Source organism: Heterodontus francisci, chromosome 8, assembly GCF_036365525.1.
Source record: "Heterodontus francisci isolate sHetFra1 chromosome 8, sHetFra1.hap1, whole genome shotgun sequence".
Taxonomy (NCBI): Eukaryota; Metazoa; Chordata; class Chondrichthyes; order Heterodontiformes; family Heterodontidae; genus Heterodontus; species Heterodontus francisci.
Genome location: NC_090378.1, coordinates 45,445,987 through 45,464,948, shown reverse-complemented (window position 1 = coordinate 45,464,948; position 18,962 = coordinate 45,445,987). Strand labels below are relative to the sequence as shown.

Here is an 18,962-nt window from a genome sequence, read left to right as displayed (position 1 = left end):
TTATCTCTCTCCTCCTGCCCCCCTCCCCCCCCACCTCTTTCTTTATCTCTCTCCTCCTGCCCCCCTCCCCCCCCACCTCTTTCTTTATCTCTCTCCTCCTGCCCCCCTCCCCCCCCCACCTCTTTCTTTATCTCTCTCCTCCTGCCCCCCTCCCCCCCCACCTCTTTCTTTATCTCTCTCCTCCTGCCCCCCTCCCCCCCCACCTCTTTCTTTATCTCTCTCCTCCTGCCCCCCTCCCCCCCCACCTCTTTCTTTATCTCTCTCCTCCTGCCCCCCTCCCCCCCCACCTCTTTCTTTATCTCTCTCCTCCTGCCCCCCTCCCCCCCCACCTCTTTCTTTATCTCTCTCCTCCTGCCCCCCTCCCCCCCACCTCTTTCTTTATCTCTCTCCTCCTGCCCCCCTCCCCCCCACCTCTTTCTTTATGTCTCTCCTCCTGCCCCCCTCCCCCCCACCTCTTTCTTTATCTCTCTCCTCCTGCCCTCCTCCCCCCACCTCTTTCTTTATCTCTCTCCTCCTGCCCCCCTCCCCCCCACCTCTTTCTTTATCTCTCTCCTCCTGCCCCCCTCCCCCCCACCTCTTTCTTTATCTCTCTCCTCCTGCCCCCCTCCCCCCCACCTCTTTCTTTATCTCTCTCCTCCTGCCCCCCTCCCCCCCACCTCTTTCTTTATCTCTCTCCTCCTGCCCCCCTCCCCCCCACCTCTTTCTTTATCTCTCTCCTCCTGCCCCCTCCCCCCCACCTCTTTCTTTATCTCTCTCCTCCTGCCCCCTCCCCCCCATCTCTTTCTTTATCTCTCTCCTCCTGCCCCCCTCCCCCCCATCTCTTTCTTTATCTCTCTCCTCCTGCCCCCCTCCCCCCCATCTCTTTCTTTATCTCTCTCCTCCTGCCCCCCTCCCCCCCATCTCTTTCTTTATCTCTCTCCTCCTGCCCCCCTCCCCCCCATCTCTTTCTTTATCTCTCTCCTCCTGCCCCCCTCCCCCCCATCTCTTTCTTTATCTCTCTCCTCCTGCCCCCCTCCCCCCATCTCTTTCTTTATCTCTCTCCTCCTGCCCCCCTCCCCCCATCTCTTTCTTTATCTCTCTCCTCCTGCCCCCCTCCCCCCATCTCTTTCTTTATCTCTCTCCTCCTGCCCCCCTCCCCCCCATCTCTTTCTTTATCTCTCTCTCTCTCTCCTCGCCCCCATCTCTTTCTTTATCTCTCTCCTTCTCCTCTCCCTCCTTCTGTGCCGGCGGTCGCGGTGCCGCCCCCTGTGCTGGAGGAAGTGCCGGAGGACTCAGGGCTTCCTGTTGTCCCGGGGACACAGCGCTATCCACTGTTCGGATGACTCAACATCTCCCGCTGTCCTGAACCGTGCTGAGAACCAATAATAACCAACGGGGAGTGCGGGCGTCATCAGGCAGCAGTTCGATTACTCCTCCTGTTAATGAGAGGCTCGATTGGCACTGGCACAATCTGGATCTTCGCGGGAACAGGTTGTGGAGTTCTTGAAGGAAGCGATCATTGTCTCCAGGCCCAGCATGTTGTTGCTGATGGAGTGGTTTGCGATTGCCTGACGGTGGCAGGCCGGCGAGCTGGGTTTCCTGTTGCTAGGGTAACGGGATGATGGCTCATAGCGTTTATCCGAAGCCGGGGTCGAGTCCGGCCTGGGAGCAGGGACGGTCGGCCTGTGATAAACATGCCCGGGCCCTGCTGGCCCAGATAAACCGCATGAGGTACCGCTCTGATTTCTGCGACGTGCAGTTGCAGGTGGAAGAGCAGCTTTTCAGCGTCCACAAGCTGATCTTGGCTGCCAGCAGCCCCTACTTCGCTGTGCTGTTCGCAGGAGGGATGCAGGAAGCCAGCAAAAACCTCATCCAGATCCACGGCATCGAGGCAGAAACCTTCCGGTTACTGCTGGAGTTTATTTACACAGGTAATTGTTCGGGAGAACTGGGAGAGTCCGTTCAGTGACTTCTTACAGGCCCAAAGGGGGAAAAAATTGGGAATAAAACACTAGAGGGAGGGAAAAACGCAGTTCCCTCAGCATGTGAGGAAAAAAATCAAAAGTGTCTAAAGTGTAAATCCTTCCTCCAGTCTTTAAACTCACCTCTTTGGCCAAGCTTTTGGCCACCTAATATGTCCTTGTTTGGCTCCACATCTTTATTTTGGCTGACTCTACTCTGTGAAGGACATTGGCACCACTTTCTACATTAAAGGAGCTGTATAAATGCTTGTTGAGATTATGTAGCGCTTGACAAAGCGGCTTTTCTCCTAGTTTCCACGTCTAATGAAGGGCCTTTTGTACCGCTAAAACTTTAATCTATCCTTTTTCCTTAAATGCTACTGGACCTGTTTGTTTCTCACAATTTCTATTTTTATTTCCAGAATCACAGAACTATTCTCGAAGTTGTTTTGCCCTACTTATTGTAATTAAGAAGTGCCATCTATATACTACTCCATACAGGGGAATTCAGAATAAGTTAGTCACTCTGAAGCATGAGACCACTGGTGAAGTACTCCAACCTTTTGTGCCCCCACTTTGGTATAGATTTCAAAACTACTATTCTACTACATTTTTTGATACTCTGAGCCATTGCATTGTTTTTCTAGACTGTGATGCCTTTGAAAAATCATTGTATCGGGTTAAAACAGAATAGATAACTTTCCATTGCTGCTGATGTGATGAAGCAGATGATTAATTGGTAGAATATGTTAGATGTTTCTCAGGAATGTGTCCCTCGTGTTGGTTAGCTGTCCTCAAATACAAAATGTTGTATTTTCATCCATTCTGTATAGACAGTAGAGTTGTTACAGCTGGAATGACGTACTGATAGTATTTAAACTGTGAGTTGTGTTATGCCCACTATTTGACCTTATCATTTCGAGCGTCACAGTGAGTTAGGATGGATTGAAAGAATGGATGTTACCGTCACAAGCAGGAATTGCACCTTGTAGAATATTATGTATTTATTTAAGTTAATTTGGGAACACTGTGCAATAATGACTCTGTTTTGTTACAATTTGTACAGTGCATCCTGAAATAAAGGCTGCAGACCCATCAGACAGAGGGTCAGAAATCACTGGTACTTAGTTTAAAAAAAAAACGCATTGGTTTGCTATTGACTGGTTGAATCTAATCATGTATTTGCTGTGTTTTATACACTTTTAAATTATGGGTGTGGTTTTTCCAAGTCTTAAACAAGAAGCTGCCTGTGTGTAGAAATACACTAAGTTGGCATTATGTTGGAATGCAATCACTATTCTATAAGATCCCACTGTTCCATCCTTGGCCTCCTGCTATTTCTCATCTACATGCTGTTCCTCGGCGACATCATCCGAAAACACAGCTTAGTTTTCAAATGTAAGCTGACGACACCAGCACCATCTCTCTCAACCTTTCTGCTGTTGCTAACTTATTACACTGCTTCTCCGACTCCCAACTAAACATCGGAAACCCCCACTACAAACTCCATTTCCTAACTACTGACTCCAACCCTCTCCTGGCAACCGTCTGAGGCTGAACTACACTTCACAACCTTGGTATCATATTTGATCCCGAGAAGAGCTTCCAAGCTCAAAAGGAGCAAAAGGGAATTTTACTTATAACATTTAATAAATTATGTGTGTAACCAGATTTTCAAGATCTTTGTGGCTTTTAAAAATGTAAATAGTACTAAATTAATTTAGCAAGAAAATCAAAATTGAAAAGACCAATTAAGTATAACTGTTTTGGAAAGATCTGTCTTTTATATTTAGCATAACAGGGGTTGCAAAGCAAGAAGAGCCATTTTCAAATTAAATACCAAATCTAAATAGATTATTTCTGACTTCCAGATGATATTACAAAGGTGGAAATAGGTGGTCTTGGTGATATGAGGTTGGAAGCTTATCTCGGGGTCACATATGATACCAAGGTTGTGAACTGTGTGGTTCAGCCTTAGTTGCCAGGAGAGGGATTGAACCAGTAGCTAGGAAATGGAATTTGTGGCGAGTGCTTCCAATGTTTAGTTGGAGGAAATTTCTGCTTATCCAGTTCTGGATGTCAGAAGCAGTGTGATAATTTAGCAAAAGCGGTGGGGTCAAGAGAGATGGTGGTGAAGTAGAGCTGGGTGTTGTCAGCTTACATGTGAAAACTAACGCTGTGTTTTTGGATAATGTCGCTGAGGGACAGCATGTAGATGAGAAATAGCAGGAGGCCAAGGATGGATCTTTGGGGGACACCAGAGATAATGGTGCAGGAGCAGGAACAGAAGCCATTGCAAGTGATACGTTGGCTCTGATTAGGCAGATAAGAATGGAACTAGGCAAGTGGAGTCCCACCCAGGTGAATGACAGTGGCGAGGTGTTGGAAGAGGATGGTCTGGTCAACCCTGTCAAAGCCTGCAGATGGTCGAGAAGGATGAGGAGGGATAGTTTACCTTTGTCGCAGTTTGATAGGATATTATTTATGACTTTGATAAAAGCTGTTTCGGTACTGTGGTAGGGGTGGAAACCTGATTGCAGGGATTCAAATATGGAGTTCCGGGAAAGATGGAAATTTGTTCAAGGACTTTGGAGAGGTAAGGGAGGTTTGAGATGGGACAGTCATTTGCAAGGATGGTGGGGTCAAGTGTTGGTTTTTTGAGGAGAGGAGTGATGACAGCAGATTTAAAGGAGAGAGGGACAATACCTGAAGAGAAAGAACTCAACAATTGTCAGTTAACGTGGACCAGGAAGGGAAGTTGCGTGCTGAGCAGTTTAGTGAGAATCGGTCGAGGGAGCAGGAAGTGAGTCTCATGAACAAGGTGAACTCAGCGTGGACTTGAGGGGAGGTAGGAGAGAAACTGGAGAAAGATGAGTTCAGGGCTAGGGCAGGGGGAAGGGAGGGAAGTGGCAGAGACAACCGATTGGATGGCCTCAATCTTGGTGACAAAGAAGTAAATGAGCTCATCGAAATTATAGTTGGAGTTGAGGATGGAGCAAACGGGAGAAGGGTTTAAGAAGACGTTTTGCTGTAAAGAAAAGAAGTTGGGGCTTATCTTTGCATTCTGCCAAAACCATGTGGCTCCAGACCTTGTTACAGCATTGATCCAGACATGCAGCAAAACATCTCCTGTTCATATACAGCCTTTAATGTATGAAAATGTCCCAACAAATTGATGCAAGAGCTGAATGTCAGAGAAGTGAAGCTAGTTGTCCTCCCCATCAACATAACATTCAAATATGGCATTCAGGAGCATTTCAAGAGAGATGGGTGGTGGGTAGGGTGGAGGTTAAAGCAAAAACCCTGGAGATAAAGGAAGGAGGTTGTGGTTGTTGGAAGCTGGTCATCACAGCTACAGGACATGTCTGCAGAAGTTCCACAGGTCAGCATGCTGAGTCTAATCATTTCCAGCTGCATCTTCAATGATCTTGCATCTGCCATCAAATCGGAAATGGGATGGTCCTAAGCTCTGGAATTCCCTTCCTAAATCCCTCCTCCTGTCTGCCTTGCTTTCCTCTATTAAGACACGCTTTAAAACCTATCTGTTTGACCAAGTTTTTGGCCATCTGCCCAGTGCAAAATTTTGTTTTATAATGCTCCTGTGAAGCTCCTTGGGATGTTTTATTACATTAAAAGAGCCATGTAAATACAGGTTGTTGTTGTTTTGTTCCAGTGTTCAGCTCCATTTGCAACTTCTCCAATAATGAAGCAATCCATGCCAGCCAACAGCAGGATTTGAACAGCATCTAGGTTTGGGTTGACAAGTGTCAGATAACATTTCCCCATATAAGTAAGTGCCAAGATTAAGCCCAACCCTTCACCTGTTAACTTTCAATGGCACGAACATAACCAAGGCCCCTAACCATGAACATATATTGTCCAGGAGCTTAACTGGACCAGCCATATCAACACTATGGCTGCAAGAGCAGGGCAGAGGCTGGGATTGTGCTGGCTCAACTCCTGACCCTCTGCCACCTACCAGGCTCAAATCTGGATTCTGATTAAGTACTCATCACTTGCCCCAGTTGGGTGTAGTTGTAATAACACTGAATAAGATGAGTTGCGTCAAGATGGAGCAGTTTGATTCATTGCTATTCCTGGAATTGGATTCCATTATATGCCCTGCGGCATAGTGGCGCAGGGGCAGCATAGTGGTTAGCACCGCAGCCTCGCAGCTCCAGGGACCCGGGTTCGATTCCGGGTACTGCCTGTGTGGAGTTTGCAAGTTCTCCCTGTGTCTGTGGGTTTTCTCCGGGTGCTCCGGTTTCCTCCCACAAGCCAAAAGACTTGCAGGTTGATGGGTAAATTGGCCATTATAAATTGTCACTAGTATAGGTAGGTGGTAGGGAAATATAGGGACAGGTGGGGATGTTTGGTAGGAATATGGAATTAGTGTAGGATTAGTATAAATGGGTGGTTGATGTTCGGCACAGACTCGGTGGGCCGAAGGGCCTGTTTCAGTGCTGTATCTCTAATCTAATCTAAAACTCCTGCATCACTTGTGCAGCAATAACTGTGTATGCACTATCGATAGGAGACTCTGCAGCAACCCGTCAGGTTACTTTGATAGTACTTCCCTGTGACCCCTCTCACCAAGAGTGACAAGCAACAATGTCATGGGAACACTTCACCTCCAAGTCACCATCCTCATTTGGACATATGGAGTTGCTTCATCATCGCTGGGTCTAAATCCAAGAATTCCCTTACCTAACATCATTGTGGGAGCACCATCACAAAGAATGCCCATCACCACCTTCTCAGGTCAGCTGGGGGATGAGCAATAAATGCAATCTTGCCAAGAACAAATAGAAATACATTTAAACAGTTCCACTGGCAGGAACAAAATAATTAATAATGGACCATTCACAGTGGGAGCTGAGCTGATAGTCCAGTGAATGAATTATGATAAACCCAGAATATGCTGATGACTGTGCATTCAGTTTCTGCTGTGTTATTGAAACAATGCGCTTTTACTGTAAAGTAGCTGGTTCTGCAGTCTTTAATTTGAAGCCCTATCAGAGTGAACATGGACAAGTTCAGTAATGACATCACCACTCTAACCTCAGCTAAGAAAGCGGCCCTGTCATGTGTGCTTTAAAATGCATTTTCTTTCTTCTACTTCATGTCACAGGTATCATCGATGTCAGCATAAAAAATGTACAAGAGGTGATCCTTGCAGCAGATATGTTGCAGTTAACAGAGATTGTGAACATGTGCAGTGATTTTTTAAAAGGGCAAATTGACCCCTCAAACTGTGTAGGAATTTTTCAATTTGCAGAGCAAATTGCATGCCACGATCTTATAGAATTCAGTGAAAGCTACATTTATGTCCACTTCCTGGAGGTGTGTAAAACTGAGGAGTTTATAGGATTAGAAAAAGATCAACTTGTTAAGATTTTAAAAAGTGAAGAACTTCATATTGAGGATGAATATCAAGTTTTTACAGCCGCTATGGAATGGGTTCTCAAAAACATGGGCAAAAGGAAAAAGTATGTGATTGAAGTTCTGGATCCTGTTCGATTTCCTCTGCTGTCTTCACGGAGATTATTCAAGTATATTGAAGGTATGATTGAGTTTTCAATATTCCACATTCTTTGACTAATGTTGGTAGTACTTTAGAATAAACATTCTGATAAAATACTATGTACAAATCTCGCTGTGCACACATTGGCTGCTGCATTCCCCTGCTATACAACAGTGGCTACTGCGTCATTGGCTATGAAGTGCTTTGGGATGTCCTGAGGTTGTGAAAGGTGCCTTTATAAATGTATTTGTTTACTGTGTAGAGGCAGTCCTACTAAAATTCTTCCTAATCAGATTACAAATAAATCTACTAACAAAATAGTTTTACAGAACCATGCTGAATACGTTTACTAAAAATAACCATTAACATGCATTTGGGTATTTTTGTTTTTAAATTTTCTTCACTGCTGTGTTGGCAGCAGTGACTCAAGCTGGGGTTTATTCCCATGGATTCTGGCACGCCCCAGCATTGGAATTCTCCCTAGCCCAGGAACATCAAAGTCAATTGCAAAATACCCCCGACACACCAGGATTCTCCCTTGATCTTTCTAATCTGTAGACAATGCTCAGTTTGGGTTCTGCTGGAGCCACTCGGCTCCAGACCTCATCACAGCATTGGTCCAAACATGGGCAAAAGAGCTGGATGCCGCAGGTGAGGTGAGTGTGACTGCCCTTGACATCAAAGCAGCCACTTGACCGAGTGTGACATCAAGGATTCTTATTGAAATTGAAGTCAGTGGAAATCTGGGGAAACACTCTACTGGTTGGAGTCGTACCTAAAACAAAGGAAGATGGTTGTGGTTGTTGGATGCCAATTACCTCAGCCCCAGGAGTTCCTCAGGGCAGTGTCCTAGACCCAACCATCTTCAGCTGCTCCAACATGACCACCCCCCCCTCCCCACCCCCCACACCAATCATAAAAGTCCGAAATGACGTCCATATAAGGTCAGAAGTGAAAAAGCCCAGGACTGAGATGTGGGCAAAAGAACATGGAGGGGTGTGCTGAATTGGGGATGAGGTGTCAGGGATAATGGACGAGTGGACCAGGGTGTCGTGGAGGGAATGATCCCTTCGGAATGCTGACCGTGGGGGATGGGAAGATATGTCTGGACGTGGCAGAAATGGCAGAGGATGATCCTTAGGATGTGGAGACTGGTGGGGTGGAAAGTGAGGACAAGGGGAACCCTGTCGCGGTTCTGGGAGGGAGGGGAACGGGTGTGGGAAATGTGCCAGACACAGTTGAGGGCCCTGTCAACCACAGTGGGGGGGAATCCTTGCTTGAGGAGAAAGGAAGATGTATCAGAAGCTTAATCAGCACCCCGTCCACCACCTTAAACATACACTCCCTCCATCACCCTGGCAGCAATGTGTACCATCTACAAATTACACTGCAGAACCTTGTCGAGGCTCCTTCTACAGCACCTTCCAAACCCGTGACCTCTGCCACCTAGAAGAACAAGGGCAGCCAGTGCATGGGAACACCACCACCTGCAAGTTCCCCTCCAAGTCACAAGCCATCCTGACTTGGAAATATATTGCTATTCCTTCACTGTCACTGGATTACAATCCTGTAACTCCCTAACAGCACTGCAGGTGCACTTGCACCACATGGATGGCAGCAGTTCACGAAGGCAGCTCTCTACCACCTTCTCAAGGGCAATTAGGAATTTTTTTTTTCGTTCATGGAATGTGAGCATTGCTGGCAAGGCCAGCATTTATTGCCCATCCTTGAGAAGTTGGTGGCGAGCCGCCTTCTTGAATCGCTGCAGTCCTTGTGGCTTAGGTACACCCACAATGCTGTTAGGATGGGCAATAAATGCTGGCCTTGTCAGCAACGCCCACATCCCATGAACAAATATAAAAAAGTGGCGCATTTACCAGCAGAGCAAAAGGAGGCTCTAGTTAGTTGGTTTTTAATTCCATGTTATTACTTTTGATGATTTTCAAAAGATCTTTCCTACTTTAGGACCCCCATTACCTGTATGCAAGGGTGGCCAGCTGCCCTGTTCTCTTCCACCAGAGCACACGGCTCTGGGTTGTTTTCACTTCAGTCATTCTCTTTCATCCTTCCCACTTCCCAATGGACACTCAGTTTGCATAGCAAACCACCGCAGCAACTGGGAAAACTGGAAACTTATAGTATGGAGTATCGTGGGCGCAAAATGATCTGTGCATCAGGGACATGTACCATCATACCATTAAAGACACGGCATGAGAAAATAAGGATCCACTTGCAATTTGTGCTATCTTGGAGTTGTGCATAATTTTATGGTGCCATGGCTCAACATAATTAAGTGCCCTGAGAGTGGTACAAACTTGTAAGCAGAGAATCAAAAACCTCCAGCATATCCATTTCACATTAAGATCCACATCATCCAACCCCATTAGCTGAATTCTGCAGCTGTCTGTTGTATGATGGTTTAACCCATTTGAATTTCCAATGAGCTAATAACATGCTCAATTACCAAAGTAGTCCCATGCCAACCTACATCAATTTATTTTCCAACACAAAATGTTTAGTTCATGGCTTTCAATGCTTTCTATTTCGTGGTAGTGTTATGGGATATTCTGTATGATGCTGTACATCTATCTTTTAGCGGTAAATGCAATAGTATCTTATTCCTATCTCCAGGTATTCCTGATTTTAGTCTACGAGTTGCCCTGCAGAAGTTGCTGGAGGAATACAGGGAGGTCGGTAAACCTCAGAAAGAGATCAAGAGCTGCAAACTATCACCTGCATCAAAGATTCGACCCCGAAGGAAGGCCAGGAAGTACCTCTATGCTATAGGTTACCTCTTCATTTATTGTGCTTTCTGTAATTAGATCTAAATAACAGTGAAACCTCCTGCATCATCATGTTACAACACAATTGATAGTTTGCACACATCTACAAGTTAGAGTAACATTGATGGTCAACCACTTAGTCAACAATTGGTGCATATAAGTATGTACTTTTTTAGTACAACTGAAAAATAAAATGAGTGAGCAATCAAAAGCAGTGACCTGAATCACAGCTGAAACCTAATACAGTAGAGCATTATACAGTTACCCTGTAGCTTAACATGTTTTTTTACATTGTTCCTTTTGCATCCATTATTGAAAATTATTTTCTTTTCTGGATTTCCTTAGACTGTTCATGATACAGGTCTGCTGCAATATTTGATTTCTAACATTTGGAGACAGTATTTCCAACTGCGTTACATTCTAAAGAAAACTACATGATCCTAAATGGGAGAGAACATATTGGTTGAAAATCTCTTCTGCAGTTTTTTTTTCTCTTAACTTTCCAAAGATGCTAACTTGTACTGTTTATCTTGCCGAAGTTGCCATTCTTCTTGTGCGAACCTTAACTGTGTTGACAGGGTACTTGATCATGAAAGGTGTTGGTTCTTGGAAGTCCAGCCTTAGTCTTCATTTGACATTTAAAAAAAAACTTTTCCTTCTTCCCTCAGACAGGGTTACAGAGTCTTAAAGGAGTAAAGAAAGATAGCGAGGCACTGGGTGTAAGGAGGGAATTCTAGAGCTTAAGGCCTAGGCAGCTGAAGGCACAGCCACCAGTGATGGAATGATTAAAATTGGGTATGTTCAAGAGGCTAGAATTGAAGAAGTGCATACATCTCAAAGGGTTGTAAGGCTGGAGGAGAGTACAGAGGTGGGGAAGGGTGAGGCCATGGAGGGAGTTGAAAACAATGATGAGAATTTTTTAGTCGAAACGTTGTTTAACCTGGAGCCAGTGTATGTCAGCAGGCATAGGGGTGATGGGTGAACAGTACCTGGTGCGAGTTCGGACACTTCTTCTTTGGCCTCCTTGTCTCGAGAGACAATGGGTAAGCGTCTAGAGGTGGTCAGTGGTTTGTGGAGCAGCGCCTGGAGTGGCTTTAAAGGCCAATTCTAGAGTGACAGTCTCTTCCACAGGCGCTGCAGATAAAATTGGTTGTCGGGGCTGTTACACAGTTGGCTCTCTCCTTGCGCTTCTGTCTTTCTTCCTGCTAACTGCTAAGTCTCTTCAACTCGCCACTCTTTAGCCCCGCCTTTATGGCTGTCTGCCAGCTCTGGCTATCACTGGCAACTGACTCCCATGACTTGTGGTCAATGTCACAGTACTTCATGTCGCGTTTGCAGACGTCTTTAAAGCGGAGACATGGATGGCTGATGGGTCTGATACCAGTGACGAGCTCGCAGTACAATGCGTCCTTGGGGATCCTGCCATCTTCCATGCGGCTCACATGACCAAGCCATCTCAAGCGCCGCTGGCTCAGTAGGGTGTATGTGCTGGGGATGTTGGCTGCCTCGAGGACTTCTGCATTGGAGATACGATTCTGCCACCTGATGCCAAGTATTCTCCGGAGGCAGCGAAGATGGAACGAGTTGAGACGTCGCTCTTGGCTGACGTACATTGTCCAGGCCTTGCTGCCATAGAGCAAGGTACTGAGGATACAGGCTTGATACACTCGGACTTTTGTGTTCCGTGTCAGTGTGCCATTTTCCCACACCCTCTTGGCCAGTCTGGACATAGCAGTGGAAGCCTTTCCCATGCACTTGTTGATTTTTGCATCGAAACAGGTTACTGGTGATAGTTGAGCCTAGCTAGGTGAACTCTTGAACCACTTTCAGAGCCTGGTCGCCGATATTGCTGGATGGAGCATTTCTGACGTCTTGTCCCATGATGTTCATTTTCTTGAGGCTGATGGTTAGGCCAAATTCGTTGCAGGCAGCTGCGAGCCTGTCAATGAGTCTCATCTCACACAGAAGAGTGTCTGCAGTTAATGCAGCATCAGCAAAGAGGAGCTCCCTGATGAGGACCTTCCATACTTTGGTCTTTGCTCTAAGACTGGCAAGGTTGAACAACCTGCCATCTGATCTTGTGTGGAGGAAAATTCCTTCTTCTGAAGACTTGAACGCATGTGAGAGCAGCAGGGAGAAGAAGATCCCATTCAGTGTAGGTGTGAGAACACAGCCCTGTTTCACGCCACTCAGGATCGGAAAGGGGTCTGATGAGGCACCGCTAGTCTGAATTGTGCCTTTCATATTGTCATGGAATGAGGTGATGATACTTAGTAGCTTTGGTGGACATCCGATCTTTGCTAGTAGTCTGAAGAGACCATGTCTGCTGACGAGGTTAAAGGCTTTGGTGGGATCTATGAAAGCAACGTAGAGGGGCATCTGTTGTTTGTGGCATTTCTGCTGTAGCTGGTGAAGGGAGAACAGCATGTCAATGGTGGATCTCTCTGTTCGAAAGCCGCACTTTGCCTCAGGGTAGACGCGCTCAGCTAGCTTCTGGAGTCTGTTTAAATCGACTCGAGCGAAGACTTTCCCCACTATGCTGAGCAGGGAGATTCCACGGTAGTTGTTGCAGTCACCGCGGTCACCCTTGTTCTTATAGAGGGTGATGATATTGGCATCGTGCATGTCCTGTGGTACTGCTCCCTCATCCCAGCACAGGCAAAGCAGGTCATGGAGTGCTGAGAGTATAGCAGGCTTGGCATTCTTGATTATTTCGGGGAAATGCCGTCCTTTCCAGGGGCTTTTCCACTGGCTAGAGAATCAATGGCATCGCTGAGTTCCGATTTTGTTGGCTGTTCGTCCAGCTCATCCATGACTGGCAGAGACTGGGCTGCATTGAGGGCGGAATCAGTGACAACATTTTCCCTGGAGTACAGTTCTAGTTAGTCCATTTGCTTGCATTGGTCAGTGATCATGTCCCCTGATTTAGACTTGAGGGGGGCGATCTTCTTGATGGTTGGCCCAAAAGCTCTCTTGATGCCATCACACATTCCTCTGATGTTTCTGGTGTCGGAGGCCAGCTGAATATGACTGCATAGGTTTTGCCAGTAGTCATTTGTACAGCGCTTCTGACTGTTTTAAGTGCTACGGATGTTAACTTGCTGAAGGCTTTCTTGTAGTTCAACAGTGTAGTGCGCTTAGCGGCTATGACTGGTTCCAGCTCTTCAAAGTGAGATTGAAACCAGTCTGCATTCTGCTTCCCACGTTTGCCAAAGGTGGTCATTGCTGAGTCATAGATGGCATCTCTGATGTGGGCCCACTTCATCTCGGTATCCCCTGCAGGAGTGTTTTGAATCGAAACGTTGTTTAACCCGGAGCCAGTGTACGTCAGCAGGCATAGGGGGATGGGTGAATAGTTCCTGGTGCGAGTTAGGACACAGGCAGCAGAGTTTTGCATGATCTCAAGTTTATGGAGGGTAGAATGTAAATTTATTGAAAATTATATGGTCATTATAAGGAATTGAATGCAGCACTGGGTATTTTTTGCTTAATTACAAAATCCTTCCTAAGTTCAGTCTGCAATACTTTTTAGTTGGAGGTTAGATGCCCTTTTTGTTGTTTCATAATTGTCCATGATCTGCACACCATCTCCCTTGCGCACCCTCTTTTATCAAGATTCTAACCATTGATTTGCATGCAAGAGCTAGTGGTTGTATTATTAAAGTTTACTTTCAGTCAAGTTTTGATTGGATTTTTTTAGTTAAATGAAAAAAATATAGGCCCATAACTTGCAGTCAGCAGTAAAGTGACAGCGATCGCCACCGACCTCAAAGAAAGATGCGCTCTGAGATCTAGCAATCTCTGTGGCGAGAACTTTACCTCCCTCACTGTGCAGTTGCTTGTAGTGTTCTTTAATGGGGATTCCCAGCTTTGAGCTGCAGTTAAGTCATTAAGCTATCTAAGCATCCAGTCATATTAAAGAATTCTCACAGACAGCAAACTAGGAAATGAAAAGCACTAATAATAAATCCACTTCTTAAAACTTGTGCAGAGAGCTAAATAAAGATTGGGACCTGCACTTGAGGTTGAGGTAGAAGCTGGAAATATAAACTAACTTTAAAAATTTTTTTAAATCTAGTTGAAAAAAATCTAGTAATTAGATGGAGAAATTAACGATATTCCGCTGTATTTTCAGATCGGTTGTTCTGCAGCAGTTATTACAGATTGCCATTAAAAACCCAGTGACACCTCATTGAACAAAGCTTAACTTTTTATGGGGTTTCTAAAAGCAATATTAGAGCAGAAAATGGCAAGTTCTCAGCAGATCAATTGATTTCACTGATTGTCAGCTCTGTTGGGAGGGTTGGGGTGGTGGTGGTGTTTTTCATAGCACAACCTGAGGCGGAGCAGTCAATGACAGAACTCAACTTCACTTTAATCTGCACTTGTGCTAAATCCTGAAGTTGTGGTCAGATTCAGCAGGGTAATGGCAGCGAACGCTGACAGTTCACTGTCAAGAGCCCTGCAAATTCCAGACCATACTTTGAGGCTTTTTTTCTATGTCCTTAATAGAACTCGAGTGTAAGGTTACAGTTGATGAATTAACTCAGTATCTGTTTGGGCACTGCTGAAGCCATGATTTTATCATTTCTCTTAACAAGGTGGGTATACCCGGCTTCAGGGAGGTCGCTGGAGTGATAGCAGAACTCTCAGTTGCGTGGAACGTTTTGATTCATTCAGCCAATACTGGACGACAGTGTTGTCCCTCCACCAAGCCCGAAGTGGGCTGGGTGTTGCAGTACTCGAAGGGATGATCTATGTAATAGGTGGTAAGTAAAGTTATTATGGTGTAAACAATTATTTCATTTGAAACAGCTTTTCTGCTGATAGGATACAGAATCTATGGACAGTTTCTCTGCTCTGTGCGATGTCGGGGAGGGTCCTTGCTTATCTACTTGTTTCTAATTTTTGAGAAAGTGGCTGGGGATGAGAGAATAATAGTTTTTGGTCTGGGTTTTTTTTTAAAGTTAATGCTTCTATATTGAACAGGGCTTCAGGGTAAGCACTTTTATGAGGCAACATGAGAAATACCAATACGGTTTGGCTTTTTGTTTTTAATGCCTCTCCGAAAACGACAGATGTAGCAATTCAAATTCATGAAGACCTAAAATTTGAAGTATTTATTACCTCCTCATTTTCAGCTTGGCTAGTTGGCAAGCTTTAATCTGTTTTGATAGTGACTTCTCACCTTTTAATTCAGATCTGTTTTTTGTGTGGGCTCCTTTAGTTATGTCTCACTGCTATTTGAGGTGTTATCAACTGTGTCTTCAATCCCAGAACGCTTTCCAGCTCGGCTCCTACTTCTAAAATACTTCGGCTACATGCCATAGTTGTGAGGATTTATTGTTGTTGGATATGTGGCACAAGTGTAACTTTGTCCTCTGATTACGCATCCATTCCACTGCTCATATGCCTTTTGTTTTGAGGTTTGATTATTTCTTCATCCTCAAACTTTCAAGTTTTGCTATACAAATGTACAGAGCTGCTTTGCTTGGACTGTTCATCCATTCTCTCATGATCTTTTCCCTTACCATACCTGGTCTTACGAGGCGATTGAGCAGATGGTGCCTCAGTGTCTCCCCTCAGTGATCTGCAGTTTCTCTCTTAAATCTAGGGCTCCTTTAGCTTTTTTTTTATTGATAAGGACGAAAGGTTTTCCAGCTATGATTAGGACTTGTTTCTGATCCAGATGAGGCTTGCTTATGTAGATGGCGAGGTGGGGAGGAAATTAGGTAAATTGTTGAAAAATTCCACTAAGTTGCTAAATCGGCAAAAAGCTCATGACTCAAAGTTGACTTGAGATTGGGCAGTTGGGGGAAATTTGAGATACTTGGGGCAAAAAAGTCAATTTGGTGCTTACAGTATCTTAGTGGTGACACTCATATATTACAGATTAATAGCAACATACAAAAGACCATTTTTATTTGTGGTCAGCGATTTATTTCCTGTCACAAGAAATGGAAATTCTGAAAGATGGTTTAATTTAACCAAAAGGATTGATGGAATAAACCTTAAAAAGGGCAGATTACATTTTTAATTTTACTGATCAAAATAGTTTCAGAAATAATTTTGTAATTTCTAATCGGCATGATGATGTTTGTGATGCCTTGACAAAGTTGAAGATAAAAACAATTTGTTACATTTTTAAGGTAAATTTACAATTTTTTATAAGGTGAAAGTGATTCCATGATTTTTGACTGTGCTGAGCGATATGATCCAGTTACTAAACAATGGGCAGCTGTGGCCTCTATGAATTCCCCACGATGTGGACTTGCTGTGTGTGCCTGTCATGCTGCTATTTATGCTCTCGGTAAGAATATCTGTAAAATATATTTCATATATCTAGCATTTATGGTTTATAAGTAGTATCTAGCCCTATAAGACACCTAGGAAAAAAGTTTCAATGACGTAATGACCTTTGGTGTTAAATAACACTTCAGTCCTGTTGTAGAAAAGGTTTTTCAAACAGTTTTGGACAATGCCATAAGTTCCTGTTCAGCATCACCTGACAGTCCACTGTACCAACTGTGTAATTTGGACACATGGCTGAAGGGGATAATTGGCTTGGCTGGTATTAGACCACATAATTACCAACTTTTGAATGACAGATACATAGGAGCTCCACTGGTGACTTTGTTCTTTAAATTGTTAGGCTATTCATCCACATATAGCCATATATAGTCTTGAAGCAAACAGACCAATAAGTTGAATGAGCTGGCCTGTTGCGTACTTTCTGTTTTTAATTACAGGTGCATTTTGTTTAACACTAAGTACTCTCTTGTGAGTCTAACTGAAACAAGACCATTCAGACTTGGGGACATTGCAGTTGATATCAATCTTGAATACAGAAGAACAGTCATGTGGAAGTCATGAGCCCTTCAGATCTCATGGCGGGGGGAGGTGGTGGGGAGATTAGGAATGAATTCACATACAGATTTAACAATTAAATAAGCAAATGTAACCAACTTTAATTTTTTTAATTAACTTGTGATGGGGTTCTGTGAGCCAGAAGGGCAGCTATATGAGATTATGTGAGGATTCAGAGTACTTATTAATAACAATCTGCACATATTTTTAATATTTCCAGGAGGCTGGGTTGGAGCAGACATTGGGAAGACTATGGAAAGATTCGACCCCTCTGACAATAAGTGGGAAGTTATTGGTAATATGGTTGTCCCTCGATACTACTTTGGGTGTTGTGAAATGCAAGGTATGGAACTACCTACCAGAATATGACTCACTGATTTCTTTTTTTGACAAATTTGTCTTACCATATGGTTATTAAGATTGTCTGCGGTAGATGTCAAAGTTGTGCATGGTGGTATGATCTTACAAACCTGAGTAATCCGGCTTCTGTCCCACCATAGTACCGAAACGGTGCTTATCAAAGTCACAAATGACATCCTGTGTGATTGTGACAAAGGCAAACTATCTCCCTGTTCTTCTCAACCTGTGCGCAGCCTTTGACATAGGTGACCAATCTATCTTCCTCCAATGCCTCTCTACCATCGTCCAATTGGGCGGGACTGCACTCACTTACTTCCATTCTTATCTATCCTGTCGTACCAGAAAATCACCTGCTCCCATGTGTCGTGTCCTCAGAGGATTGATCCTTGCCCCTACCCTTTCTCATTTGCATGCTGCCCTTTGGCGATATCATCTGAAAACACAACACCAGTTTTCACATGTGCTCTGATAACACCCACATCTACCTCTGTCGGCCACTTCACTGTCTCTAAATTGTCAGACTGCTTGTCCAATCTCCGGTACTGGATGAGCAGAAATGTTCTCCGACTAAATATTGGAAAGAACAAAGCCGTTGTCTTCGGTCCCTACTACAAACTCTGTTCTCTAGCCTCCAACTCCATTCCCCTCCCTGCAGCAGTCTGAGGCCAAACCAGACTGTTCACAACCTTGGTGTCATATTTTGCCCTGAGCTGAGCGACCAACCACGTATCTGCACCATTGCTAAGACCGCCTATTTCCACTTCCATAGCATCACCCATCTCTGCCCCTGCCTTGGCTCATCTGCTGCTGAAACCCTCGTCCATGTCTTTGTCACCTCTAGACTTGACTGTTTCAACATAGCTCCGTGGAGAGCTGGCATGGATTCAATGGGCCGAATGGCCTCCTTCTGTGCTGTAAGTGATTCTATGACACTCTCCTGACCGGCCTCCCATATTCTATCCTTCGTTATCTTGAGGTCATCCAAAACTCTGCTGTCCGTGTTCTTACTTGCACCAAGTCCCATTCAGCTATCTCCCCTGTGCGCACTGACCTACATTGAGTCCCGGTTAAGCAACACCTTGATTTTAAAATCCTCTCCTTGTTTTCAAATCCCTCCATGGCCTTGCCCCTCCCTATCTCTTTAATCTCCTCCAGCCCTGCACTTCTCAGCTATCTGCACTTACCTAATTCTAGCCTCTTGGACATCCTGATTTATTCACTCCAATTTTGGTGGTTGTGCCTTCAGCTGCCAAGGTCCTGAGCTCTGGAATCCCTCCCTTTCCTACTTTAAGATACTGTAAAACCTACCTCTTAGACCAAGCTTTTGCTCATCTGCCTTAATATCTCCTTTTGTGGCTCAATGTCAAATTTTGTTTGCTAACACTCCTATGAAATGTTTTTGGACATTTTACTTGTTAAAGGTGCTATTTAAAAACAAATTCTTTGTTATTACACTGACTTTATTGTACTTTCATTTCTTAGATATTA

General features: G+C 44.6%; 1 protein-coding gene across 1 annotated transcript in view; it reads left to right on the top strand.

Moving 5' to 3' along the window:
- The first annotated feature begins 1,330 nt into the window (after positions 1-1,330).
- The window catches only part of ipp (intracisternal A particle-promoted polypeptide), a 21,398-nt gene continuing 3,766 nt past the window's right edge, over positions 1,331-18,962 (top strand). The window contains exons 1-6 of the mRNA XM_068037070.1: positions 1,331-1,910; positions 7,072-7,503; positions 10,096-10,251; positions 14,849-15,016; positions 16,420-16,557; positions 17,335-17,457. Of these exons, the coding sequence (XP_067893171.1) occupies positions 1,598-1,910; positions 7,072-7,503; positions 10,096-10,251; positions 14,849-15,016; positions 16,420-16,557; positions 17,335-17,457 (1,330 nt within the window). The 5' untranslated portion in view covers positions 1,331-1,597. The remainder of the gene's footprint in view (positions 1,911-7,071; positions 7,504-10,095; positions 10,252-14,848; positions 15,017-16,419; positions 16,558-17,334; positions 17,458-18,962) is intronic.